Here is a 27,434-nt window from a genome sequence, read left to right as displayed (position 1 = left end):
CGACACTTTGCAAACTTCAGGGAACGCTCCCAGCCCTTCCCTGCGGGCAGCTTGCAAAGCACTTGGCTTTGCCCTGGCCAAATTGCAAAGGGCTTGGATCCCGTTCCCCAGCGCAAGTGCCAGGGGCGGGGAGATCTTGCCTCGCATCTATTCTTTCTAGGTAAAAAACACGCTTTCAAAAGTCAGAGCTGTTTCACTGGCAAGAGATGGAAGCTGCTAGAGATGTCCAGCTGCCCCAGTTATGATTCCCAGCAAGGCCACTTTCACAGCCCTGCTCTCTGCATGTTTTACAGACACACGCATTGAGGATGCATCACCTAGACCCCTGGCCAGCCCTGACTGGGGGTCTGTATCCCCGTGGACCACATCACAGCCCTGAAGCCACTGGAACTGCTGCAAAGCTGCTTGTCCCCACATCTGTCCACTCCCATGTCGCTCCTCTTGAGCAGAGAGAGCGTGTTTAACGACGGAGTATGTTTTCGCTCAAGCATTACGTCATTCAGCAACGCCAGCTGGGTGGATGGACAGGCCAGCCCGGCTGTTCTGCCCCTGCTGATGCTCACCCCCTCTCCTCATTGTGGAGTGCTTCATGTCCCCCAGCCCTTTGCAAGGATGCAGGTGAACAGAAAATCAGGGTCCATGCAAAGGCCACCAAGAGGCCAGTGGCTCCTGCATGGTCCCCCCTATCTCATTAATGTGTCCCAGCACTGGGTGTGGAGGGCAAAACACTCTGTTATTTCCGCCTCCTGTATTTCCTGCGGCCGTAGCCATCAGCACTTTCCCTAAAATAAAGTGGGAGCTGAGATAAACCAGACAGCCGGGCTCCGGATGGACTGTCCTGAGCATGGATTTAGCTCACACTTCTTTAAGTGGGTGTCCAGGTTTGGGACTTTGCACCTCTCGCAGGCAGAGAGGAGCTGGGTGGATTTGCTGAGAATTTGCTGCCAATTTCTGCAGTTGTGGAAGGAGCACAGGGAATGAGGGGGCCTACTCACGGGGAGCCCTGTGGGAAGGGGGTGCAGACAGGGCATTTCCTTGCACGTGTTCTCACTCCCTGGACAGAGGATTGGGGCTCACAGGGGGTTGGGTACAGGAATGCGCAGTGTCTCAGCTCCTGGCAAAGAGGGAAGGCCCTGTGTTGGACCTGCGGTGATGGCATGCAGTGCTCCAGCACGGCCAGTGCTGCAGGCTGTAGAGAAAGGGGTATTTTGCACTCCTTATTCTTCATCCCCCCTGCTTAACTCGCTGCCTGCCCCAGCTGCTCCCCAACACTTATCCAGAGATACCCCATGAGAAGGGGGACGAGGTGGCCAGCAGGAACACGCGGTTCCTCGGTTTGCACCAGCATTTGGTTTTGCACTCAGAGCCGGTGGCGGGTTCAGAGCCCGGGTGACCCCGAATGAACTGGGGCTGGAAAGAGGGGAGCAGCCCAGCTCAGCGGCAAGAAAGGCCCCCGGCACCGGGCTCTGGAGGTGGCTGGGGGACGCGGTGGCCATCACTAGCCACGGGCCAGCCCGGGCTGGGGCGCTGCGTATCCCCAGGACACGCCGGGGCCGGGGAGGGGGCACCGCTCCCGGGTCCAAGCAGTACATTTTTCTGCAAGCTGCCCGGTTTCACCCTCCTGCCGCCGGTCGGACACCCCGCGCCCGCCACCTAACGGCCACCGCCGGTGGTGCCCCGCCGCAGCCGGGCACCGGGGCCGGGACCGTGCCGGCTGCCTTCCCCTGCACCCCGCGGCACCCCGCGGCTGGGAACGGCTCCTCGCTTGGCACCCCGCTTGCACCCCCGGAACCCCCCGTCCCTTTACCCAGCCGGTCCCTACCTGCATCCCCCCATCTGCCCGGTGCCACCCGGGACGCGAGACCTACCGGTGCCACGCGGGGCACGACGCCCCCCCCCCCCCCCCCCCCCCCGGTGCCACCCGGGGACGCGGTGGCCCACCGGGGTGGGCGCAGCCCCCTCTTGCCCTCCCCCAGCAGGCTGCCTTGGCAGCTCACCCCTTCCAGGTTTTTGGCAGAGGCGCGCCCGGATTGGAGCGAGCAGCGAGGGAGAGGAATTTAAAAAAAAAAACAAAACAGTCGGGGGGGGGGGGGGAACCAGCCAGCCCAATCGGCTGGAGAGGCTTGTGTGTGTTTGCCCTTTCCTCATGACGTAGTGTCCTGTGCCTCTCTCCCCCTTTCTCCCTCTTCTTTTCCCCTCCCTCCTTCCAAACCCCCCTCCCCTTCCCCTCGCATCCTTGGAAGCAACAATTAAGCAGCTCTGGGATAAAACACACTGCCTGCGGGAGCACGGGGGCATTGCTTGAAGAGATGGCAAGGCAGGCAGCTGCACCCCTCCTTCCCGGAGTCCTCCTCCTCTTCTCCATCCTCCCGGCTTCTCAGCAAGGAGGTAAGGAAAGAAAAGGCTTCTTCCCCTTAGCCCCAGCCAGAGCTTTTCCCCGGCTCTGCGGGGACCCTCTACGAGCACCGGGGCTCGGCTGCTGCCCCCACCTCAAGCCCTCCCAGACAGACCCACGTCTGCCCTGGCTGCGTGTCCCCGACTAGGGACAGGCAGCCCCCTTGACCTGCCTTGGGGACATCCCCGAGGGTGGGAGGGTAGCCCCTCTGGGTGTCACTTCCCCGGAAGGTTCTTTGGCCCCCCAACCCGGCGGGTGGCGTGTTCCATGCCCGAGTGGGGCGGGATGTCATCAAGGGCGGTGACACCAGGCTGTCTGGGGACGGCACTGCTGCGCGAAGCACTTGTCGGGGGGAGGCTGCGAGGTGCTGCATCCTGGAGAGAGGCTCGGGGACACGAGAAGCTTGGGGACATGCAGGCAGGGCACAGGGCGCAGTGGGGATTGCAGTTGTGAGGGACTGGGGGAGCTGGCACCCATCACGCCCCCGGTGCGATAGCGGTGTGAGCTGGAGGGGCAGTGGGGATGTGCATCCTGCAGTCGATGTGTGTGAGCTGCTGCATAGCGTGTGGCTGTGATACAGTCTGCCAGGTTGGTGTGGCTGCAGAGCAGCTTGACCCGCCCGAATCACAGGCTCTGGGTTTCTGGGGTGGCCATCACGCCATCCTCCTTGCAGTTGTGTCACCAGTGTCAGGTCCATCCACCAGTGCATGGCATGGGCCATGGCTTGCTGGCTGGTCCCTGGCCAGGCAGCGGCAGGGGCTGCATGACAGCCCAGCGCACGCACATGCACATGCACGTGCAGCAAACCTGCTGCCGGAGTGGGGAGGTGAAAGCCAGGGTGCAGCGGTGTGGTCCCATGCTGCCGCGTGACAAAGCAGGAGCGGCCAGTGCAGCAGGTGCCTGCCCACCGGATGGCTCGCGTTTTGTGGTTGGGCCATGAGTACACACAGAGAGGGGGAGAGCAGCTCTGAGCGCAGATTTATAGCCCGCTGCAGTGTTCAAACTGGGCAAAGGTCTACAAGGTGGGGACAGTGGGGTCAGGGATGGAACAGCCACCTATAGAAAGCCAGGCGGTGATCGCCCCGTGCCTTGCCATGGAGAGCAAGCGATGGGCAGAGCCAGCACCAGTGATGGGGTAGGGGGCAGAGCCATCACATGGGGATTCTCAGCCACAGAGGACTGAGGACCAGAGGAGGGGAGAGGGCAGGATCCCGTGGGCAGGGGAGGGCAGTGCCAGGGCTGTGTGTGTCAGCAGGCAGCTGCAGGCTGGGCCACTCCTGGCCCAGGGCAGAGCCCTTGGGGCTGCTCTCCACAGCCCACAGCATCATCTGCCAGTGCCCTGCAGCTCCCTGCTCTGCCCCAATGTGGTGGGCTCCCAGGACCCTGACCACAGGCTGGTCTGGCCCCAGCTGTGCAGGCAGCGTGACCCCAGAGCACTGCCAAGCCAGGCAGCTGCCTGTAAAGCCGAGCTGCTGTCAGTGCCTGATCCTGCGTAGCTACAGCTCAGGGTCAAGGTGCCATCCCTGATGGGATGCAGCTCAGTCCTGGTCACTCTCTGCCCCCAGCATTGAAGCTCTGTGCTGGCTTGCTGAACCACAGTGGCTTTGCTCCCCAGCTCTCAAGCAGTGGCCAGCTGGGAAAGTCTCAGGAGGACTTTGGCCCTGGGCTGAGAACCTACAGCAGTTTCTGAGCAGTTTGGGGCTGTTGGCCCAAATCCAGTCCCTGGCTCAATCTGCAGGGACGTTTGCTGGTTTGGGAAGCAGCTCACAGAGGAGGTGGCCCTGGCCCTGGAGATGGTCCCAGTGCTGATGGGGACACTGGGGAATGCTTCCCTGTGGAAGGGTTGACCAGTGTCTCTGCAGCCTGGTGTGCTGTGTGCCACCACACAGGCTCAGCTGTGCTTCCTGCCCTGCCAGCCCTCAGGGACTGAGCTGGGACAGAGGCATGGCCAGTGGCACAGGGTGGCGGGGATGCGAGGGTGCTGTGGGGTGCACCCACCTGGAGAGGGCTCAGGGCAGCATCCTCCATCACCCACTGCTGGTGCAGCTCCAAACCAGCCTGGCAGGAAAGGGACCCTTGAGAGATCCCAGGATCAAGGGGGAAAAGGGGGGAGCCCCCCTGCACACACAGACAGTCCCCATCAGACCAGTGCCCCTGCTGAGAGGCTGAGCCCTGAGCTTGCAGCAGCTGGCAGTACTCAGGAAGCTCCCAGCAGTTGGTCAGGATCAGCCCCTGCTGCTCTGCACCCCCCGCGGGAGCGGAGTTGTACTGGGCACTGTGGAGACATGCACGGCCGGATCCAGGCTGCTGCGTGGGGAAGCTGCCTTATGTTTCCCTAAAAGGTGCCAAGTGCATTGTGTCCCAGTGTTTTGAGAGGGACATCCGTCCCTCAGTGCTTCCACCCACTCCTCACTGCTTCCTGTGCCAGAGCACAGGGGGTCTCCTGGGAATGACACCCCTAGAGGGGGGACAAAAGGGACCCCTGGGGGTCCCAGCCCTGCAGGCTCTGGGACCACGGGGGGCAGCTTGATGGGTGCAGAGAGGCTGGCACCGGGTGTGCTGGCATTCCAGCCTGGGCACCATGGAGACCCTCCAAGGACACCCAGAGTCCCCAGGGTGCCCCAGGGCCAGTAGTGCCAGTTGTGGGGCTGGGACGGCAGCCGGGCACTTCCCCAAGGCACTGGCCTGCTGGGGCTGCTGCCGCCTCTGCAAACAACTTGCTTGCAGGGTGCAGCTTGTCCACCAGCGCTCAGAGATGAAAGCTGAAGCCTTGGGGGCTGGAGAGGAGCCAGGCTCTCGACAGCAGCCCCCTCTGCTACCAGCAAGTCCAGGCCAGGATACAACACGGCTTCAAAGTTGCTTGGAGACTGCATGTTTCGAAAACTGATTCTCCCAAGAAAAAGAAAACAGCGGCGTGAGGGAAGAGGGGAAATATCTGCGGTGGTTACACGCTGAGCATCCTCTGGGAGCCGGGAGGGTGGTGAGGTCTGCTAGTGGGTCTGAGGTTTGGCTGCCCGGTGAGGGTGTGAGCTCGTGTCCTGCAGTGGGTCCTGTTGTCAGTCTCAAAAAGGACGTGAAAATAAGTTGTCTAATAGAGAAAATATCCATATTTCTGGCTTGTAAAGAAAGCTGCAAGCAGTGATGCAGGTAGAAATGGTGCAGATGATACCAACAGTGGTCAATCAGAAATAGTGCAGGTGACAAAAAATAGTGCAGATATTGCACAGTGACCTGTGGTACAGAGCTATGGAAGAAAAAGTCCAGTTTCTATAAATAAGGCCCCACACCAGATCCTGAACACCACCAGGGGTCCAACCCTACCACAGCTGGGGTCACACATATGAATGCAAATTACCCTGCCCCTGGCTTGAGAAGATATCCCACGTGGGTGCTGGGGTGTTGGGGGCCAGCCCCATGCTCTGCAGGCTTTCAGCAAGCCCTGGCCCAGGAGACAAGCTGGGAGATAGGAGAAACCCCCCCTTCCCGGAGTCCTGGCAGGTTCGGGCCAGGGGCAGAGGCAGCACAGAGCTCCTTCAGTCCTGGGAGGCTGGTGACTCAGTTTCCCCTTACCCAAAGTGCCAAGGGAATGTGGGATGGAGAAGCCAAAGGGGAGGCACGCCATGCCAGGGAGAAGACCCCAAGTTGGACTATGTGCTCCTGCCCCAAGGCTGGGGAAGGACAGGGCTGGGGAAGGGCAGAGACCAGTCGGAGAGCGACTGCAGTAGCCTGGTGCAGTCTCGGGGAGCCCACAGTGTAGCTGGTGCTGAGTGCGTGAGCTGCTGTCAACATCCGAGCCACAGTGGTGTTGCTGATGGGTGGGACTGGTGATGCTGGGGTGAATTTGGCTGCTCGAGGCTGGTCCTTAGCCAGAGAGCTGAGTGGGTCAGAGACCCCCATGTCCCCTGGCAATGCCTGCACCAGGGAGCAGACCCTGAGCTGGGCTATGGGCACTGCCTCCCCACTGGGATGAGCCTGGCTCTGCCAGCACCAAGGCAGCTTGTAAAAGAGCTTCAAGAGAAGTGCAGAGCTGGCCGTGTTTGGCAGCAGAGCTGGTCAGGGAGAGCAACAAGGGGGGAGCAGCCTCCTGCACTGCTCCTGAGCCTCCGCTCCCCAAAGCCACATCGCATACCCACCCCAGCCATCCCACTGCCCCCCAGCCATCCAGGCTCCTGCCAGTACTTGCTGACCCCCTTCGCCTCCTGATCTGGGCATGGACATGGTTGATGAACCAGCACATCCTCTGTAATCCTCCAAAAGGTGCAGACCTGTCACGAGGCACTGGGATGAGCACAGTGCCTTGGCGCTGGGGATGGTGTCTGGGGGATGCCCTCTGCCAGGGTCCGCAGCGCCCTTGAGGGTGACAATGGTGAAGGGCTGAGTATGGCAGCCATGGCTGCAGGCACGTGTCACCTGGACCTTTCTAGGGTCCCCATGCATGGCTGTGAGCCATCCTGCCTTGTCCCAGCTTCCCTGGGGGTCTCTGCCAGGCAGCGCTGGCACAGGGGGACAGAGAGGTAGGGGAGCTCAACCTGGGTCCCTGGGGTGCCCGGCATCACCCCAGCACCAGGGACCTTGTCTGGCCGCGGGGGGCTGAGGCTGGGGGGCACCATGCAGGCTGAGCGCAGCAGGGACCCTCCTGCTTGGTGGGGGATGGTTGCTGGCCCCAGGCACGGTGGTCCCCAGCCAGATCCTGGCCGGATCCTGGCCATCCCACTGGCTCTCGCTCCCAATGGCGGTGGAGTGACCCCTCCCAGCAGGGCGGGTGGGGGAGGACAGGCACTGTGTGGACACTCAAAGTTTGTTTGGAAACAGGCAAGAAGTTGGGATGTGTTTTTCCAAGCTGGGGGGGGTGGGGTGGGGGGGTGGGGTGGGGGAGTGGGGGTGGGCGGGGGAATGTGCCGGGAAAAGGAGCCGCTCTGTAAACCCCTGGCCGGCAGCCGGGCCGGGCTGTGCTGTGCCAGAGGGATGAGCCTGCTGGCCGGAGCAATCACCAAGCTCGTGTCTGCTCCACTCCAAGGGACATCAGCTGCTCTAGGGCCGGATTTGGTTTGGGGGGCACAGGGCTGAGCCCCACTCTTTGGCATCACTGGGGCATGTGGGGGCCGTGTGATGGGTCCTGTCACGGGTCATCCACCTGCATGTGCATCCTGATGAGTTTGTGGGTGTGTCCGGCCAGTGCATGTGTCCCAATATCTCCTGTGCATGCACAGCCTGACACCCCTCTTGCATGCGTGTGTGTCCTGACACACGTGTTGGGTGCATCCTGGCACCTGGTCTCTCTGTGCGACTGGGCTGGGGGTCCATCCCAGGTGCCCTGGGTGGTGGGGGACACATGTGAGCAGGGCCCAGGGGACACCCTCATCCCTGCTACATTGCAGTGGGCAGCTGTTGAGGTGAAGCAGGGGGCTATGGGGCATAGCGAGGAGGGACCCTGAAAGTTTGCACCACATCTGAGATGAAGAGATGTGCAGCACAACATGACCTCCACTGTGGAGTGCCAGCTCTGCCACCTGCCTGGCACCTGCTTGTGCTGGCTTACCTTGCCCAGTCCATGGGCACCATGCAGCCTGTGGTGGTGTTGCCAGTGCTGTGCCACTGCATGCACCCAGCTCCTGGGGGTGCTGTGTCCCCCCCACTCTGGCCAGGGTGCTGGGGAGGGCACTGCCGCCTTGGAGCAGGACAGCAGGTCCTCAGGTCCCAGCCATGCCACTGCAGGCTGCCAGTGCCTGTCCACCCTGATGTCATCCCCTCTGCCCAGAGCAAGCAGAAGAGCTGGGTGCAGCTTGCTGCAGGGGCGCTGGCCATGGAAGTCATGTGCTTGCCTCTGGCAACCCCCAAATCCTCCTGCCAGCCTCACTGCAAGTCCTGCCAGCCATCCTGCAAATCCCATGGCAATCCCCCTAGTGCTAAAAATGTGCTCCAGATAAAAGCAGAGTGAAAAGAGGAGCATCCCTCTGCGTTGCAACCTCCTTGTCCCACCAAACCACCTGCAAGCCTCCACCCCATCCAAGGCCCTGATGAAGCAGGGAGGACCACCCAAAGGATGGCTGCCTGGTGGTCTGCAGGAGATAGACCTTTAGCAGGGTCCAAACCAGCCAAAAAACGTTCCAGTGGTGTCTGAGCATGACCTCTGAGCATGAGCTCCAGATGCCCCGGAAAGTGATGGAACATGGGTGCTTATCTCAGCTTCGCAGAGACAGGCAGAGGGATACAGTTGGTTTCAATGGGTCTTAACACTGTTCCCGCAGTCCAATACCCCAGTCCTGCTGGCCTGATCTGGCTCTTCCCACTGGCAGCTCAGCAGGCAGGGCAGGCAGCATGGGCATGGGGCACCCACAGCCAAACATGCTGAGGCTTGGCTGGGATCAACATGGGCTGCTGGGGATGAACTGGGACAGCCTCATCTCCCATGCATGGCCATGCCTGGACCCGTCCCCTCAGAGCCACATGAAGCTGGAGGTGATGGAGATGGCACTGGCTGTGGTACAGGACAGGTTTTGGGAAGCAGAGCTGGACACCAGCCAGACCCACTCCATGTCAGCCCCATGGACCTCCCTCCCATGCAGGACCAAGTCCTGCTGACACCTCCACCAAGATGCCCTCCCCAGCTCCTGGCTGGGGCACCTCCAAGCCCTGTCACCACTGTCACACTGGAGAAGCTGAGGTGTGCAAAGAAAGGCATCTGCCCTTGAGCCCTCACCCCAGGGCTCTGCATCTCAACCCCTCTGCAGGGAGCAGCTCCCCGTCTCAGGAGGTACCCCCCAGCCCAACCTGCTGGATACACTTGGATCCCTGGGGGGATTTTAACAAGGGTCTCTTCTCTTGCAGGGGTCCCTGGTGCTATCCCGGGAGGGGGAGTCCCAGGAGGAGGCTTTTTCCCAGGTAAGGGTTTCTTGGCAGCTTTGGGGGGGGGGCATCACCCTGCTTGCAGGGATGGGACAGGCGCCTGGGTGGCCCCCAGGTAACTCTGAGCCAGCACAGAGGGCTGCAGACCTGCCAGCCAGGATCAGGGGACATGGGGACAACCTGTCTGGCCACTTAGCCGAGGGTGGCTGCCCCAGCGCCAGCCCCACGGCATGGGGACAGGAGTGGGTGTCAGTGCCAGGATTACATTGGGGGTCACTAGCCCAGGCCTGGCACCTACATCCTGCCCAGCCCTGGCCATGGGAGGTGCTCAGTGGTCACAGCCTGTCCCCCGTCTTTCAGCCAAAAGCTTGGGAACATGCCAGGGGGGATGCCCCATCCTTTTGCACCCCTGTGACCCTGTCTGCCTCTCCATGGATCCCCGGGAGCCTGGCATGGGTGGGTGGGTGGTGGGTGCTCACAGAGATGGGTGCTAAGACTGTGCCATTGCTCGCAGGTGCTGGGGTTGGAGGTTTGGGAGCAGGTGAGTGCTGGGACCCCTTTGCCCAGGGTGTGGGTGTGGGATGGGGAGGGGGGCAGCACCCCTGGCAGAGCTGCCCTGTGGCAGGCAGGTGGTCTGCCACAAGGCTGGTCCTGTCCCCCATGGTGTCCCCACCTTGGGAGATGCTTGGAGGAAGGATGGCTCTGACCCCCTCTCCACTCACTTACCCTTAGGACTCGGGGCTGGAGGAAAACCTCTCAAACCAGGTGAGAAGCCTTTCCTTGTCTCTCTCACCCTCTCTGGCTGTGCCAGTGGCCAGGATATTTCCCGACCCCTGCGGCCCTCAGGTTCTCCCATGTGGCCAAGGGAAGCCCACCATCCTGGGCATCTCCATGGCCAAGACATGCAGCAACTGGCAGTTTCTGCCCTGCTCTGCCACACTAACCACTGCCAAGCCCTCACAGCTGCAAGGGAGCCTTCCGCCCTCATGCCCCACTTCGGCGCACTGTCCTCTCCCCTCCAGCCCCCACAGACAGCCCTTCTGGGGTGCTTGCTGCCTGCAAACCTGCGCCAAAGCTCCTTGGGAAGATGCAAAGCTGGGTAATGCTCACTCAGCTGTGCTGTGAGCTGGTGCCCACATGAAGCTGGCAGCACCTCCACCTGCCTGTGTTCGTGGCTGAGCAGCTTTTGCTGGGGCTCCTGCAGCCCACGCTGGGGTTTGTCTGGCCTAGAAATGAGGGGACTAGAGGGGCCATCACTGGGAGAGAGATGAGATGCTGGCAGGAGGATGCACAGCCAGAGGGCACCAAGCCTGGGGCATGGTGGGGAGGTGCCAGGCACAGCTGAGAGGTGCTGGGGCAGCAGGGACTGAATGTGCACGGGGCAAATCTGGTGCCAGTGGAGATGCCCAGTGCCCATCGAGGCCCAGGGAGAGATGTTCTTTTAGGCGGAGACCCGGGGTGTCCCCTCCTGGCCCATCCCAGGGGTACCCTCTGTGCCCCAGGGCAGGGGCATGCTGCATACCCCCACCCCCCTGAGCCGGCCTGTCTGCACGGCAGGAGTGCCAGCCCGAAGTGGGGGCCGGCAACCTCCGTTTACTCAGATTTCAGCTCGTGGAAAGAAAAACAAGGCCCTTTAGTTTGGCGTAATTAAAACCAAACGCGGCGCGGCCGTGAAGTCCCAGCCGGAGCGGTGTCCGCGCCCTGAGCCAAAGGCAGTGGAATTTGCGCCTGGAGGGAGCGAGGGCTGATTAGCCCCAGATGTTGGAAGGCAGCACTGGCTGGAGCCAGAGGGACTCATTCCTCAGCCATAAACATTTCGGCTCCATCCCCTCGTGGCCTGGTGGGGTGGGGGGTGCGCAAGGCAGAAAGGGATGGGATGGGGAACCAGGATGCTGGTAGGCATGTTTGTCACCCGTCCCTGTGCCCATTGCTGGGGCATGCTCCCATCCCACTGGGATGGTGCAAGCAGGACGGTCCTGCTCCTCTGGCCCTGGCCACCCCCTGCTACCTCACCCCACTTCTCTTTCCAGGGGTCGGTGGCCTCGGGGGACTTGGCCCACTTGGCCTGCAGCCAGGTGAGCACAGAGCACCAGCCGCCCCCACTCCGGACTGTCCCCAGGGTGACGTCCCTAGACACCCATCTTGGGGACAGCATGAGGCTTGTCCCCATCGGGTGCTCTCTGTAGCCTGCCTGGTGGGTCCCATCTGGGCTGGGCACCCTTGCCAGACCTGAGGGACTGGCAGCCACCAGCAGGCAGCCCTTATAGTCCCCCAACATCATGGCATCAATCATGGCTGGGTGACCCCAAGTAGAGATAGGCAAGGAGGGACACAGGGTCCCCATAGGGTCTGCAGCAGGGGGACAGTGCCCGCATGTAGCCCAGCCAGCCTGCTTGGGGCTGCAGGGGACTCCAGCATGCACAGCAGCCAGGGACACCACAGGGTGTCCTGGGTGGCATGGGCATAGCTGGTGATGGGTGGGATGTGGATGGGAGCAGGTATTTGCAGGGGGATACAGGGGGAAGCCAGTGCAGGACAGTGCCTGCTAACCACCACCTTGCCTAGCCTAACACCAGCCCCTGGCACCGCCATGCAGCCCCCCATGGCTTACCACCCCCTGTGCGCAACATGGCCAGTGTGGAGGGCAGGACACCTTCTCACTGTCCGCTTTTTGGGGATGCTCAGGCGGGTTGTTATCCTCCCCGCAGGTGCTGCAGGTCTCTTCCCTGGAGGTGCCTATCCTGGGGGTGTCTTCCCTGGTGCTGCCTCTGCCGCTGCACTCAAGGCTGCTGCGAAAGCTGGTGAGTGCTGAAGGTGTCCAATGCGATGCTGGGCCACACAACAATGCTGGGCAAGGCAGCAATGCCAGGCAAGGCAATGCCAGGGCTTGGGCAGCCCCCAGGGACTCCTGGTGTCCCCTGGGTGCCCTTTGGAGGGCTTTCCCTGTGAGGCTGGGGGGCTGCAAGCCAGAGGTGCTGCTCTCACAGGGATCCCCACCACTGCAGAGGGACCTTGGCACAGCTTGGTGTGCTGAGAAAGAGGCATTGGCCAAGCCCGAGCCCCCAGAAGCAGAGAACACCAGCTGCCTGGTCCCTGTGCCCAGCTCTGGGGAACCCATCCCTCGTGCTGCCTTGGGGTGTCCTCTTTGCTCCCCAAGAGCTGTCCTGAGCTTGCCCCTTCCTTTGGCACCACTCCGGCCACCCGTAGCCCAGCAGTGGCGTCTCACACTAGTACACTCCTCTTCCCAATGCCCCCAGGTGCTGGCATTGGTGGTGTGGGTGGAATTGGTGGTCCTAGTAGCCTCAGGGTCTCCACAGGTAGGAAATACCCCTCGTCCCCAGCATAGCCAAGCCTGGGGCAGATGCGTCTCCATGCCCGCCAGGGTGGGCAGGAGCCAGTGTGCCAGGGCTCAGGGGGTCTCTGCTGCCTGCAGGTGCAGTGGTACCAGGCGCGGTGCAGCCTGGGGTTGGTGCAGCAGGGAAACCCCCCAAAGTACCAGGTAGGTGCACAGCCCCAAAGTGGGGGGCCAGGGCGGGGAACGGCACTGGCTGGGCGCTCATCCCTGACTTTCTCTCGCCCGGCAGGCGCTGGGATTCCTGGAGCCTTCCCGGGCGGTGTGCTCCCTGGCGCAGGTGAGCTGGGGGTCCCCACTCCACCAGCAGCACCCTGACCTCCAAGTGTGTCCCCACCCCACCAGCAGCACCCATTTTAAGTTGATAGCCTTGTGGCCAGCTGCACCCTGGGCGTTATAACACCTCCCCTGCCTGCCCTGCTCATGCAGGCAGAGCACCCTGCCCTGCAGAAGGCTGCGTGCAGCCCCATGCTGCCCACCTGCCTAATTCCCTGCCTGTCCCATCACTGCTGCCTGCAGTTTCCAAACCCTTTCGCTGGGACTGTAGTGACATTTCCACCATGCCAAAGGTGGGGCAACCTGGCATCTCCAGGGGTCTCATGCCAAGCTCCGCAGGAGCAGGCGGCTTCAGCACCGGGAGAGGAGCTTGCATGACCACGCCAGGGCTGGCTTGCCCAGCCAAAGGCAGCATGGGAAGGAGGGGGAGGAGGTGGCGGGGGGAGAGGAATTCCTCACTGCAAAGTAATATGAGGGAGGAAAACTTGTGAAAACAAGATGTTTCGACATTGTCAGAAGAAGTGTGTTGCTGGTCAGGAATGTCTTTTCCATGTCTGAAAACACATGAGTTATAATGAAAGACATTTGTAAAAGAGAAAAAAAACCCCAAACCAACCAAAAAAAAAAAACCAACACCAAAAACCCAACCCAAATGACTGCGAGGCCAGAGCACTGCCTGTTGCCCCTGGAGGGCTGGGGCTCAGTGGGCTCCTGCCTTGCTCCCACTCCCCAAAGAGTCCCAGCTTGCATACAGCAACTGCACATCAGTGGGACAGAGAACAATGCCTGGGCTTGGCTATACCATGCTGTGGTCTGGTGCTTTGCTCTCATGAGTGGGACCCACTCATGGGTGCCATGTACCCTGCATGTACCCATGGTGCCATGTACCCTCTTGTGTGGGCAGCCGTCCCCCACGCCCAAGTACAGGCAGCTGCAGGGCTGGAGCAAACACTTCCCTGGCAGCTCTTCCCCGGGTGGTGTGGGGAGGCTGGCACAGGGGTGTCCCAGCAAGCCCCTGGGGGATGAGGGTAGCCTGTCCCAGGGTATAAGGGTTAGGGCTGAGCCAGAGATGGGTGACAAGGATTTGGGAGCTGGGTGCAGGGGTCTCAGGTACCAGCAACGCCACGATGCCCCACCATACTCACCCGGCCCCTCTGGTCTCTGCTGCAGGTGTTCGCTTCCCTGGTGTAGGGGTGCTGCCTGGAGTACCCACTGGTGCTGGAGTCAAGCCAAAAGGTCCAGGTAGGTCCCCTTGATCCCCTGGGGACACCGGGGTGGAGGGTGGGTCCAGGGCTGGCTCCAGCTCTGCCCTCATCCCCATCCTGCTGGGGCTGGCTCCAGCCCATTTTTGGGGGTTGCAGCCCCATAGGGCATGTGGGTGAGCAAAGCCGACTTCTGGCTGAGCCCACGCAGCCCACGCAGACTAGTTTGGACCCTGAGGATCAGCCCCGAAGCTCACATGGGTGCCTTTGTTTTTTCTGCCTAGGAGCAGGAGCCTTCGCAGGAATCCCTGGTGAGTGTCCTGTCTCTCGCCTGTCCTTCTCTTTCTTCCCAAGCCTGTTCATCACAGCCATGGCCTCCCCATGCCAGAAGATGCCTCAGGGCTTCCCAAGCCACCCACTCTCCTCTCCCGGGGTGCCCCGGGGTGCTCCCCTCTCACAAGGACTGGTGGCAGCCTGGGCGCGGGCTCCAGGTGAGAGTCTGCTGTTGGCTTTGCAGGACTGGGAGGTTTTGGAGGTCAGCAGCCCGGTGTCCCTCTGGGGTATCCCATCAAAGCTCCTAAGCTCCCAGGTAAGCTGCCACAGCCAACCGGGCTAGGGACAAAGGACCCCAGCAGTGCCAGGAGAAGGACCCGCCGTTCCCCAGAGCTGAGCTGCAGTGCCCCCAGGTCCCCTGGACCTGGCAGTGCTGGTGCTGGCCCTGGGACAGCAGGACAGAGCAAGGGGCGCTGGGCAGGTGAGTCCAGCAGCAGCCCTGTCTATCACAGCCCTGTGGGCAGCTGCCTGGATGCTGCTGCTGGTCTTGCCCCCAGCCCATGAGGACAATGCTGTGCCTCTCTCCGGCTGTGGTAAGGTAGGAAAGAGCATGTTCTGGGGACATGCTTTGGGCCAGGCCACCCCAGGTTGGGGTCCCTGCTGGCTCCTCCTGGCACAAGGCACAGCCCTTGCAGGGACTGTCTCCTTTTTGTGGCTCCTGGGGTTGTGCCAGGCATCACTGGGCATTCACCTGGGCCAAATGTCCTGGGCTCAAGGAGCTCTAGCCAAGGCCACCAAGAGCAGGCAGGTGGTGGGGATGGAGATCCAGGCAGGTCTTCCTCCCCACTGCCCATCCAGATGAGGTTCACTCCCAGCCCAGGGAAGCCTGAGGGTGCTCAGCACCCATTTCCCAGGCTGGGCTGCTCCAGGGACTTCCATTTCCCTGCCCTGTGCCTGCTGCCAGCTCTGCCTGTCACCAGCTGGACATGCCCATGCAGGGACAGCAGCAGGACTGGCAGTGCCAGGCAGCCAGTACTGGGTGCTGTGCCCTCCAAGGGCCATACTGCCAGGTTACTAGTCCCAAGAGCATCCCCGAGGAGGAGGGCAGCTGGATCTGTCCAGGGACCTGCATCCCTGGGGTGCTGGGAAATGAGTAGATATCCATGGGCATTTTCCCACTCGCCGAAATGAGTTGCTGCAGGCAGGAAAGCCTTGGTGGCGGGAGCCCACCCCCAGGGAGCAGGTCCCACCCCAGCACAGGTGCCAGCCCCTGCAGCTCTGCTGGCTTCCCCCAACTGGGGCCCGTCACCGCAAATGGCAGCAGAAATACTTGGCCCACTGAGGTTTCCTCCCACGGAGGCAGTTATGCTCATTAGGACGACTCGGCCCCACTGCCATCAGATACCGTCTGGCCTCCCGGCTGCAGCCTGGCCCCAGACTGCCTTTCATGGGGTGCCTGGTGTGGAGAGCAAACCACCAGCACATGGCGTGGTGCCTGGCTCCATCCTGCGGCAGCCCCACCAGTGGCCCACAGCCTGGATGGGACGCCGCTGCCAGCTGACCCACTTTATGGGGAGCCTTCGTTAAATAAATCAGGGGAGGACACCCATTCCCTTGGCCAGGGAGCTCCGTCAGTGTATCATGCCTCTCATGGGGAGCAGCAGGGCAGTGGTGGTGTCCCCAGCTGTGGTTTCAGCTGCTGGGTGCTGCCCAGTCCTTCCTGGGATGCTGAGGGATGCCAGTTTGTCACCTCTGAGGGCCTGGGGCTGGCAGCATGGGGACACACTGGGATGTCTGTCGAGGCTGTGACTTTGATGCTGTGGATGGACCTGGGGGCTGCCACACATCCCTGTGTTCCCTGGGCTGTGTCCCAGCTGCAGTAGGTCTGGGTCAAGAGGGGATGAAGGGACAGTGGGGAAAAAACATTTTCAGTGGAAAGTCTCCTTTTTGGATGATTTCCTCCAAATCCCCTAGCCAGCTCCTGCTCTGTGCTGTCCCTGCTCAGGAGGTGGTCATGGGTCCACCTTACTCACTAGGGGCTCAGCCTCAAGCTGTGGCTGAAATCAGGTCCAACCCGATGCTGTAGGGATGGGGACTGCTCCCCAGTGCCTGGCTGTGTTGGGGTGGCATTGGTCTGTGCGAAGCCCTTTCCATGCTAGCCGGTGTGCCCATTGGCCCTGAGCCTCCCTGGCAGTGCTGGTGGCATCCCCGTGCTGGCACAGGATGGGTGTGCACAGCCCCAGGGCAGAGGCTGCTCTTGCATCTGGCTGGGGGTGGTGGGGAGCTGGGCTTGGTCCTGGCAAAACCATTGGAGACCCAAAGGGCTTGGACTCTTGACCCATGGAGTCACTTCCACGTGTCACCCAGTGCTGGACCCTTCCGCAGCTTTGGGGGGAGCGAGGCACTGGTGAGGTGCCCTGGAATGGGCAAGGGGCGTCCCCAAGGTGGGGGATACGTGGTATGGCTCACAGCCACCACAGCCTGGAAAGCCTCTGCCTTCCAGCAATGCCGCGCTGGTGTGGGACATGATGGTACAGCCTGGCAGGGTGGAGGGAAATCTGGTCCCCACATGCTGGCTGGCGGGAGGGGACAGTGTCCTGTGCTCAAGGAGACACTTTGCCCTGAGCAATCCCATCCTGGCTGCAAGCAGCTGCATCCCCGCTCTGCCTGCAAGCCCTTCCAGTGGGAGGGCTTAGTGTGTGAGACACCCTCCACTCTACGTGCCACTCGAGGTGTCCCCATCAGGGGTGTGGCAGCCCATCACCCCTCCTCAGGCCACTGCCAGCAGTGATGGGAGCTCAGTGCTGCCAGCTCCCAAGCGCACAGTCCCTGCCAAGCCATGGGCATCCCTGTGCCGTCCCGAGCGGTGGGATCCTGCTCTTTCGCAAGGAGACATTTCCCTGGCTGTGATATTCCCACTCGTAATGCCTCCCCATCCCTTTGTGCCAACCTCCTAACAAGGTCACGTTTCAACAGAGTCTCCCAAGCCCTGATTCCAATTAAAACCTTTCATTTGGAGCCAGACAAGGCACAGCCAGCTGGGTACAGCTCTTGCCGTGGGGCTCCCAGGGGACACCCTGCCGAAGTGGCGTCACAGGAGACTCCTGCAAAACCAGGTTTGGGCACGACAGCCCTCAGCACAGGGCTGAGAGCAGGTGGCTCTTTTTGGAACTGCTGCTTCAAAGGTGATGGAGAAGAGCATCTCCTGGCCCAGCTCCATCATGGGGGGTTGTATCCCAGAGGATTTACTGTCCTGAAGGAAAGAGCCCCAAGGGCTGGTGCCGCACAGCCGGCTGGCAGAGAGGGGCTACACCGCGGGGCAGAGGGGGCACAGCCACCGGCAGCCAGGTGCTAACCCGCCACCTTCTCTCCTCTCCAGGTGGCTATGGATTGCCCTACAGCACTGGTAAGCTGCCCTACGGTGAGTGCTTGTAGCCCTTGCTCCGCGGTCGTAGCTCCTCACGGCTCTGCCGGCTGCCGCCATGGCCTCGTGGCCACAGACCCCCAGGGCAGTGTGAGGGGCATCCCCCTCCCAGGATGAGGTGGTCCCTCAGGGGACCCATGCCTTGCCCTGCTGTGATGCCTGTGGACCCATCTGGGAGCAACCCGGCTCTCCTGGCATCCCGTGCCACAGGGCTGGGAGATATTAATCCGCAGGCACGTCGCGGCACTGGCAGTGGTCAGCTGGCTGGCTGGCTCTCTGCTTGGACACATCCTGAGCCGCAGCCAGCTCCAGGCAGGGATGTCTGAACTGGCATGTCAGCTCCGGGGAGCTGGCTCCAGCATCGCCCCCACATCCCTTGATGCCGGCAGGGGGAGATCCTTTGGACCAAGGGAGCTGCTTCATCTGCCTCACCCTGCTTCCTAGGGCCAGTGCCTAACCTGTCTTTGTCTTTCTGTTTGTGATTGCAGGCTTCGGGCCCGGTGGGATAGGAGCTGGCATCGGGATAGGAGGAAAGGCAGGGTACCCCACCGGGACAGGTATGTTCCCTTTCCAGGCAGCCCCAGGGTGGGGGACTGGCATGGGCATGGCAGGGGGACTGGGCACCCTAGTCACTTTGCCAGTCCTCGAATGGGGTGTTGGGCACTGCCTGGCTGTCTGGTGGCCTCAGGATGGCAGTGTCACCCCGGGGACAGCCTGGAGGGGTGCATCACCTCCCAAAGGAGACAGGGGTGGATGCTGATAGGAGGGGCCAGTCCCCAGGGTTCCTGTGGGATGGGGGAGCTGAGGTGGGAATGGTCTCAGTACCTCAGTGGCTGCCCCTGTCCTTCCCCAGGAGTCGGAGCACAGGCAGCAGCAGCAAAAGCAGCAGCGAAATTGGGTGAGTGGCCCTCCGTGGGCACATCCATCACCCACGTCCCCAGTGGGGCAGCAGCTCCCTCCCTCCCTCCCAGGCTGGGGGGGATGCTGGTTGTGTCCCTGCATCACTGATCTGACAGTCTCTTTCTCTCTGGCGGCAGGAGCCGGTGTCCTGCCCGGGGCTGCCGGCATCCCGGGAGTTGGTGGAGTGGTACCTGGCGTCGGCGTTGTCCCAGGAGTCGGAGGTGAGGCGATGGTGGGGCTTGGCCCTGGGGCTCAGGGAGGGTCACCTCCCCCCCGACCTGCACCCCTGACTCTCTCCTGCTACCCCGGCAGTTGGAGGGCCGGCAGCGGCAGCAGCGGCGGCGGCAGCAGCAAAGGCAGCAGCGAAAGCAGGAGCTTTCGGTGAGTTCCCTGCTGTCTCGGACAGATCCGGCAGCTGCCTGTGGGGCTGGGCTCACTCTTGGGGCGCAGAAGAGCTGTGCATTGGTGCCAGGGCTGCACAGCCTCACCGCCTGCCCCACCACCCCCTGTCACTTCTCCTGGGGTGCTCTCCCAGCCCCAGACCCCTGCCCTAGCTCCAGTGGCTCCTTGCCAGAGCTTGAGGTGAGGTGAAGCCACTCTGTTGAGCCAGCAGCTTTTGCAGGTGGGAGGCAGCAAGGTGTGAAAACTCCCTCAAGGCTGCAGAGGGGCTTTATGCCCTTGGGGGCAGCTTCCAGCAGCCTGTTGGGAGAGCTGGGCTTGGGCATAGCAAAGCCTGAGTTTGCAAAAAGCAGCTTTTTCAGTAGTGATTGGAGGGCTGGCTGGCCACCTCGCAATGCAGCAGCTCAACACAGGACAGTACGTCCCCATCATGCATGGTTTCTCCATAACAGATGTGGTTTTGCTGTACTGGGCTCCAGCAGGGTGTCCGGGGAGACAGTGTCTGTAATGAGCCATCATTTGTTAGTGGAGGGATGTGCTTAGTGATGCAGATCTCATGTTCACTGCTCCCCTTGTTGGCTGTTTTGTGGGAGGAAAGTGAGTAGCAAACGACCACTCATTGGAGCATCCAGAAGACATGCGTCAGCCCTGGGAGCAGCTGGGATTTACAACCATGGCCTTAGGGGACCTTGGGCATCCCCAAGCTGCTGGGTGGCCAGGTGGGCTCCAGACCCTGGGTTGGGTGTAGGGAGCTGGGAATCCCAATCCTGGGAGCATCCCAGGTCCCCTGAGCAGCTGGTCTGGGAGGTGTGGAGAGCCCACCTAAAAGCCAGGTGCCCTCGAGCCTTTCATGACACTGAGGGAGACCATGTCCCCACCAGTGGCATTTGACTGCTCTGCTTCCCTCCAGGTCCAGGGGTGCTGCCCGGCGTTGGCGGTGTCCCAGGCCTCGTGCCCGGCATTGGCGGTGTCCCTGGCTTGGTGCCCGGTGTTGGAGGTGTCCCCGGGGTGGCAGGTGACTGTTCCCAGGAGCCCTGTCCCCACCACCTGGCTCTGCGGAAGGTGTTGGGGCTGGTGGCTGAGGGTGCCTCTCTTCCTTGTCCCCAGGAGTCGGGACACCAGCAGCAGCAGCAGCAGCAAAGGCAGCTAAGTATGGTACGTGCTGCGCGGTGCAAGGAGCTCCCCAGCAGCTCCCTGGGGACCCCTGCTGATCCTCTCCACCCGTGGCACTCAGGGTGCCCCCAGGCAGCCGGGTCTCCCCTGGGGATCACTCCTGATGGCTCATTATGGAGAAGCATCCAGGGACGGGATGTGCCCAGTCCAGCTCCCAGCTGCTGCATCTGGGATTGGCTTCATCCCCAGGGCAGGACCTTCTCCCTCTCTGAGGTTTCTGCAGGCTGCTTCATGGAGGTGAACGGATGAGACTGAACTTGTGTCTTTGGACCTCGTCTGAATTCTTGCATTTTGTACCAAATCAATTTTTCCATCAGCAGACCTGACCCAGGGTCTGGTGCCTGCAGGCTCAGCCTCACTGCCCAGGTGGGCAGAGATCGCTGGCAGAGGGACCCCTGCCCAGGTTCACTGCCTTCCAAAAACTTGGTGAAATCCAGCAAGTGCATCCAACTTGGTCTACCAAGGCCCAGGTGCTCAGCAGACATAACCACCCCCAAGGGAGCTCCAGCAAGGAGGAACCCAGAGGGGATGAGGGACATGGCCAAGCAGCAGTGAAGCTAGGAGCCCAGGTGCAGAGAGAAGGCAGAAGTGGTCCTGAGGCTCCATGCAGGGCTGGGGGATCCATGTGCTGCTCCAAAAGGCAGTGCCAGAGGTTACATGGCCAGGTCCCAGGACCTTCTCCTGCATCATCACTGCAGAGACCTGGGAGTACCTTGGGAGCAGCCATGCTCGATGGCAGCTTTCCTTTGAGGGCTAAACTATTGCTGGCCATTTCTTCCATTTCTCTTCCACATCATGTAGAAAAAAATCCCACTACGTGCCCAGGGAAGGATGGGACTTAGGGAGAAACTTGGCAGCAACAAGTTAATGGGTGTGTGCTCTGTGCTGGGGTGCCAGGCACCTGTTGAGCAGGGGGCCATGAGGACAACCCTTCTGGCATTCAGCCCTTCCAGAAGTGACCTGATGCTTGTCCCTGTGGCACTAACGAGTGCCAGCGGGTCAAGGCTGTCACATGTCTGGGCAGCTTCCCAGTCTGGCCAGTGCCCAGGGCACCCAGCCCTTCTAGACTGGGGACCACCAACCACTTTTCCTCTGTGGCCTGTTTGGCTGCAAGGCTTGATGTCACCATGATGAGGACCATCTGGAGTCCCCCACGATGACGAGGATTACCATGGTCCCCTGTGCTGGTGACTTCCCAGCCTCTCTTTTACAACAGCAGATTTACCATCCCTGCTGGGGCCTATTGGGAGACACGGGGCCAGTCCCTCCCTTGCACCACTGCGCATCTCTCCTGGGATGAGGTGGTGGGGTGCTCTCTTCACCATGGCACGATGATGAGAGCAGACCTATGATGAGGTCCCACCTTTCAACTGTTGCTTCAACGAGATCTAACTTCTCTCTTGTTGCCTGCAGGAGCTGGTGTTGGTGTTCCTGGCATTGGTGGTGTTCCTGGTGTTCCTGGCATCCCTGGTGTCCCCGGCGTGCCTGGCGTGGCTGGGGTTCCTGGCGTGGTGCCCGGTGTTGGAGGTGAGCAGATGGGCTGGCATGAGCTGATGGGGTGGTGCTGGCCTCACCGGTCGCCTGACTCTCTCCCTTCTGTCCCTGCAGTGGGTGGCCCAGAAGCTGCAGCAGCTGCGGCGAAGGCTGCAGCGAAAGCCGCAGCATTTGGTGAGTCACTGTCATCCTTTCCCAGGGAGGGAGGAGGGACGCTTGCAAATGGGCAGGGTGGGGGGCAGCCCTGGTGCTGTGGATGATGGGGAGGCCAGCGGGACCCCCGCCTATGGAACCTGCCTCCTTGGCCACATCCTTGAACCTCTCTGCAGGAGCAGGGCGTGTGCCCGGTGTCGGCGTGCCTGGTGTCGGCGTGCCCGGAGTTGGGGTGCCCGGAGTTGGGGTGCCTGGAGTTGGGGTGCCCGGAGTTGGGGTGCCTGGAGTTGGTGTGCCTGGAGTTGGCGTGCCTGGTGTTGGCGTGCCCGGTCTGGTGCCCGGTGGAGTCGCAGGCATACCAGGTGAGATGGTGTCTAAGGGTTTTGCTTGGGACTGTCCCCAGCGGTGCCAGCTGAGGGGTGCCAGTGTGACCACCACAGCCCATTGATGCCCCTCATGCTTCCCCTCTCCTGCAGGAGTTGGAGTTCCAGCGGCCGCCGCTGCTGCCAAAGCAGCTGCCAAAGCAGCCAAGTTTGGTAAGCCAGGATCTCTCCGGGGTTATCCCATATGTCCTGTCTCCTGCTGCTTCCCCACCCCAGGCTGCTCCCCTGGTTGGGTCTGAGGCCCGGCACTGCACAGGGTCCCTGTGGGCTGGGGGGATGAGGTCTCCGCAGGGCTGTATGTGGGATAAGGTCCTGGCTGTGTCAGGGGGTGCCTTGCAGAGAGATGGCCTGCATGGAGGGTCCTAGGTTCACCATCCATACACCTTCTCATACATTAGTCCATCCACCTTCCTTTCTACCCACCCATCCACACCATCGGCCAGCCCCCTCAGTACCCATCTGTCCATCCATCCACACCTCCATCCATTCATCCATCTCACCATCCATCCACTTCACATCCATTCATCTATCCTTCCCACCATCCATCCATCCACCCACCATCCATCTATCCACTCCACATCCATCCATCCTACCATCCATGCACCCACCCCAGCCTGCCATGCCTTTTCAGCCAGCTCCTTCCACCACTTCTCTTCCTGAGCTGAAGCCCCAGTCCTTCCCTCTCTCCTTGCAGGAGCAGGTGGCCTGGCTCCTGGCGTGGGTGGCCTGGCTCCTGGTGTAGGTGGTCTTGCTCCTGGCATAGGTGGCCTGGCTCCTGGAGTGGGTGGCCTGGCCCCCGGCATTGGAGGTGTCCCAGGTGAGGAGAATGCAGGTGGTGGTGGCAGCCTGGGTGGTGTGGGGGGCAGGTCTGGGGCAGGACAGGCATGAGGAGGACCTCAGTGGTCTCCATCAAGTCACGGCCATCCCTTGGGGGATGCAGACAAGGCAGGAGGGATGGGTTCTGCCCAGCATTGCCGGAGAGACTGGGGACACTGACCCCCCTCTTGCTGTCTCCACTCAGGGGTCGGAGGTCCGGCTGCAGCAGCAAAAGCAGCAGCGAAGGCAGCCAAATTTGGTGAGTCAACTGGAGAAGCCCATCGCTCATGGCTCAGCCCACAGCAGGCAGCCCTACCTGCCCAGTGGGCATCTGCGGTCTCCCCATGAGCCCGGCATGGCACAGACTGGTCCAGGGGAAGCTGGGAGGCTTCAGTGGTGCGCACCCCATGCCATGCACATCATCCCACAGGAGTATGGGGATCGTAGAGGGATCACCCTTACGCTGCCTCACCCCCTCTCTCTGCAGGTGCAGGCATCGGAGGGGTGCCAGGCGGGGTGCCTGGTGTCGCTGGAGTGCCAGGAGTGACGCCCGGCGTTGGAGTTGTGCCTGGGTTAGTGCCAGGCGTGGGGGTACCTGGTACTGGTATCCTCCCCGGGGCAGGTATGTGCTTTGTCACACTCTGGTCAGGGACACGCTTGGAGACAGTGGTGGTTAGGGATGCTAAAAGCCACTGAGTCATGTGGAGGGGTGATGGGGGGGGATGCAGGCAGGATGGGAGATTGTGGCATGTGGGAGGGGTGCAGGGGTGACCATCCTAACCATGGTGTACTCATTTGCTTTTCAGGCATCCCCCAAGTAGGGGTGCAGCCTGGTGCTAAACCTCCCAAATTCGGTACGTATCTCTGCCACCCTGCCCCAGGTCCACCTCGGACTGTCACGGGGCACTCTCCTTGTGTGACCATTGGGGTGCTGGCCTTGCTTCGTGTCCCCTGCATGCTCCCTAGTGCCCCAACGGAGGGTGGCCCAGGTGTGGGAGGTGGCATGCTGTAACCTGTGGGGGCAATGTGCCACCTGTGCCCCCTCCCCTGGGCTCGGGGATATTTTTGTCTTGCTCTGCATTGCCTGCAGCAATGCATCATGCAGGGCGGTGAGCCCCCTCTGGGTCTTCTTGCTCTGGGTGCTGTAAGATGGGTGCTGGGGACACCCAGGATGGGTGTCAGGACCACCCCAACAGGCCAAGTGTTGGCTAGGGGTGCCGGGCTGTGGGGAGACAGGGGTTAATGGTCTCTCTCTGGCAGGTGTTCCCGGGGCTGGAGTCCCAGGGATTGGCGGCATCCCAGGTAGGTTCTGGCAGGAACTGAGCCCAGGCAGCAGGGATGTGCAGGCAGAGGGATACTCCCCCAGAGGGATGTGGGCAGAAGGATGTTCCTGCAGGGCAATGCAGGGAGTGGGGCTGCCCAAGGAAGGACGGGCACACATGGGGCTGGGCGAGGAGTGGATCAGGTGCTGCCCTGCTGACCATCCCCAGTGGCGCTCACCTGGGGTCCCTGTCATAGGTGGCCTTGGAGTTGGTGGCCTTGGAGTCGGTGGCCTTGGAGTTGGTGGGCTTGGTGCTGGTGAGTGATGTGGCCCCCTGGCATCGGGGCTCCCCAGGGCTGGGGTGCAGGGAGTGGAGCGGCAGCAGCATGTTTTCAGAGTGTCAAAAAGGGGATGTATGGGATGCAGGGTCGCTTTTGTCCCCTCCTGGTCCCACTGCATGGTCCCACCCCACACTGTCACTGTGCCCTGTGCCCCATCTTGTGTCTGCCACCTGCCCTGCTCCTGGGGTGTGATTGGAAAGGAATGCCATCGCCAAGCAGGTACCTTGGCCATAGCACCAGCATTGCCCATTCCATGGGGACAGGAGACAGTACTGTACCATTTCCCCAACATATGGAGATGCAGGTCCCTGCCTGGGGACCTTTTAGGGTCATAGCAGGGTCTGGCTGCAGCCCCAGGGGCAGCGAGCCCCACTGCGGGCTTCACTGATGCCCCTCTCCGATGCAGGGATCTTGTATCCAGGAGCTGTTGGGAAACCTCCCAAGCCAGGTGAGGAACAGGGGCTGCTCTGGCCTGGGGGGGCTGGAGGGGTGACCCCTATCCCTGTCCCCATCCCTGTGCCTGTGCCTGTTCCCATGCTCCTTCCCCTCACCAGGGCTCTCCCGTCCCGCAGGTTTTGGTGTTGGGGGGCTGCAGCCAGGTGAGTGCCATGGTTTGGAGCTGGGATGGGAGCGTGTCCCCTACTGCACCACGCTCATCCCCGCTTGCTGTCCCCACCCTGCTGCTGTCCCCCACCACTGCCTGGAAGATCACCCTGAAGCCAGACGGGTGCCCCTGTCCCTGCAGTGAGCCAGGGTGTCCCCAGCCAGGATGTCCCCAGCTAGGCAGGGTTGGGGTGGCACTGCTGTCACAGGCTGTCACCAGCTGTTGCTTTTTCCCCAGGGGTTGGAGTTCCTGGCTTTGGCGTGTCACCGATATTTCCAGGTACCATCCCCAGCTCGGCACCTTGGCATGCACCCCGGGCACATCTCAGTGCCCGGCTGGCTCGTGGGGACACACAGAGCCCACGGAGCACAGGGACATGGTTACGGCCTGGGGAGGGACCCAGGGGACTGAGCTGAGTGGGAGGGTACTCAGATGGGGGTGTGGGGCAGACCAATGTGGGTGCCCGGTGGGTGCTGAGGGCTTTGCTCTGCTTTCAGGTGGGGTCGCCGGCCAGCTGGGATTTGGTGGTGAGTGTCCGTCCATCCCCTGAGTGGGACATTTTTTTTTTGGGGGGGGTGCATATCTCCCCTGCACCCAGCGGCCAAGGAGGGTGGGGGTCCCACTCACCCTGCTCTGCCTCCCCCCCCAGGGAAGCCCCCCAAGACCTTCGGAGGAGCCCTCGGTGCCCTGGGCTTTAGAGGTGAGCGCTGCCGCCGGGTGAGCCCCCGCCCCACTGGGGCTGGCTCCTGCACTCCCTGCCCTTCTCCCAGACACCCCCCAGGGGTTTGGGGGGTGCAGGGGGGCTCACTCTGCGCATCCCCCCCCCACAGGCGGCGTGGGCTGCGCACAAGGGAAGTACTGCGGGAGGAAGCGGAAGTAACCGCCCGCTGTCACTGATGACCTCATGAACTTTGGTGCTACTGCATGGTCCAGAATGTAAAACCCAAGCAAAGCTGAGACACCCCCCCACACCCCAAAACCCCGGATCCCCTCCCCATGCCGGGGCCATCCCTGGTCCCACGTTCCCAGGAGGGACCCCGCGCCTCCGGCAGCGCCTGTCCCCCCACCAGCCCCTCTGGCCCGGCAGGGAGCACGGAATAAACTGCGGGGAGCAGCCGTCCCCCTTGGTGCTATCGCTCCCTACGGGATTTAGGGGGGGGTTCTTGGGGTGTCACCCCCCCCCCCCCAGCCTCAGAGCTTACCCTGTGGGGGGGGCAGGATGAGGGGCACCCCACATTGGAGGGACGGAGGGAAGGGGGCCCTGGTGGCAGTGGGCTGCATGGGGGAGGATGTACCCATCGCCCTGGGCCACCCCCCCCCGGGTCCCCACGCTTCCCCCAGCCCGGGGGGGGCCATGGGCGGGAGGGGCTCAGTCCCTTCATGTTACTCACTTTGCTATAACTGGGTGGGATGCCCTATCAAGAGGGACTTGCTTCCGACAGACTAATAAAGGACAAGTTTTTAAAGGACTCTGGCTCCGTCCTGCGTCCCTGTTCCCCTCCCCGTGGTGGTGGTGGGGACAGGTGGCACTGCCCTGTTGTCTTGCGCCCATGGCTCTGCCCCAAGCCTGGGGATGTGCTGCGTCCTTGGTCCGGAGATGCCATTTGCCCCACTACATGGTCACGGCTCTGGGACACAGGGGCTGGGTGAGGGGACTGCCTGGGGACCCAGGGGGGATGTGCATGCCCTGTCACACAGTGACAGCCTCAGGAAGGAGGGGGACATCCATGTTCTGTCCCATGGTGACAGACCAGGGGATGACCGAAATGTCTATGCCCTGTCCCACAGTGACAGCCCAGGCACCCAGGGGGAGGTCCATGCCCTGTCCCATGGTGACAGCCTGGGGGATGAGGGAGACATCCATGTGCTGTCCTGTGGTGACAGCCTAGGGACCCAGGAGGAGGTCCATGCCCTGTCCCATGGTGATGGCCTGGGGATGCAGGGAGATGTCCATACCCTGCCCTTGGTGACAGCCCAGGGGATGAGGGATACATCTATGTGCTGTCCTATGGTGACAGCCTGGGGGATAAGGGGGACATCCATGCCCTGCCCTATGGTGACAGACCAAGGGATGATGGGGATGTCCATGCCCTGTCCCACAGTGACAGCCCAGGGACCCAGCGGGACATCCATGGCCTGTCC

The 27,434-nt window shown here is 61.9% G+C and overlaps 1 protein-coding gene across 1 annotated transcript in view; it reads left to right on the top strand.

The window, feature by feature from the left end:
- ELN (elastin) overlaps positions 1–26,172 on the top strand; it is a 33,280-nt gene extending 7,108 nt beyond the window's left edge. The window contains exons 2-34 of the mRNA XM_075720130.1: positions 9,224–9,277; positions 9,756–9,782; positions 9,974–10,006; positions 11,272–11,316; positions 11,950–12,042; positions 12,675–12,740; positions 12,826–12,873; positions 14,040–14,111; positions 14,356–14,382; positions 14,589–14,660; positions 17,724–17,765; positions 18,257–18,325; positions 18,622–18,666; positions 18,806–18,889; positions 18,981–19,049; positions 19,978–20,082; positions 20,175–20,222; positions 21,654–21,767; positions 21,849–21,908; positions 22,070–22,216; positions 22,364–22,423; positions 22,965–23,087; positions 23,292–23,345; positions 23,574–23,708; positions 23,893–23,940; positions 24,347–24,388; positions 24,605–24,664; positions 25,095–25,136; positions 25,261–25,287; positions 25,530–25,571; positions 25,790–25,819; positions 25,942–25,992; positions 26,123–26,172. Coding sequence (XP_075576245.1) covers positions 9,224–9,277; positions 9,756–9,782; positions 9,974–10,006; positions 11,272–11,316; positions 11,950–12,042; positions 12,675–12,740; positions 12,826–12,873; positions 14,040–14,111; positions 14,356–14,382; positions 14,589–14,660; positions 17,724–17,765; positions 18,257–18,325; positions 18,622–18,666; positions 18,806–18,889; positions 18,981–19,049; positions 19,978–20,082; positions 20,175–20,222; positions 21,654–21,767; positions 21,849–21,908; positions 22,070–22,216; positions 22,364–22,423; positions 22,965–23,087; positions 23,292–23,345; positions 23,574–23,708; positions 23,893–23,940; positions 24,347–24,388; positions 24,605–24,664; positions 25,095–25,136; positions 25,261–25,287; positions 25,530–25,571; positions 25,790–25,819; positions 25,942–25,992; positions 26,123–26,172 — 2,084 coding nt within the window. The remainder of the gene's footprint in view (positions 1–9,223; positions 9,278–9,755; positions 9,783–9,973; positions 10,007–11,271; positions 11,317–11,949; positions 12,043–12,674; positions 12,741–12,825; positions 12,874–14,039; positions 14,112–14,355; positions 14,383–14,588; positions 14,661–17,723; positions 17,766–18,256; positions 18,326–18,621; positions 18,667–18,805; positions 18,890–18,980; positions 19,050–19,977; positions 20,083–20,174; positions 20,223–21,653; positions 21,768–21,848; positions 21,909–22,069; positions 22,217–22,363; positions 22,424–22,964; positions 23,088–23,291; positions 23,346–23,573; positions 23,709–23,892; positions 23,941–24,346; positions 24,389–24,604; positions 24,665–25,094; positions 25,137–25,260; positions 25,288–25,529; positions 25,572–25,789; positions 25,820–25,941; positions 25,993–26,122) is intronic.
- The last annotated feature ends 1,262 nt before the right edge of the window (positions 26,173–27,434 follow it).

Source organism: Pelecanus crispus, chromosome 12, assembly GCF_030463565.1.
Source record: "Pelecanus crispus isolate bPelCri1 chromosome 12, bPelCri1.pri, whole genome shotgun sequence".
Classification (NCBI taxonomy): Eukaryota; Metazoa; Chordata; class Aves; order Pelecaniformes; family Pelecanidae; genus Pelecanus; species Pelecanus crispus.
This window is presented reverse-complemented; position numbering and strand designations above follow the sequence as displayed.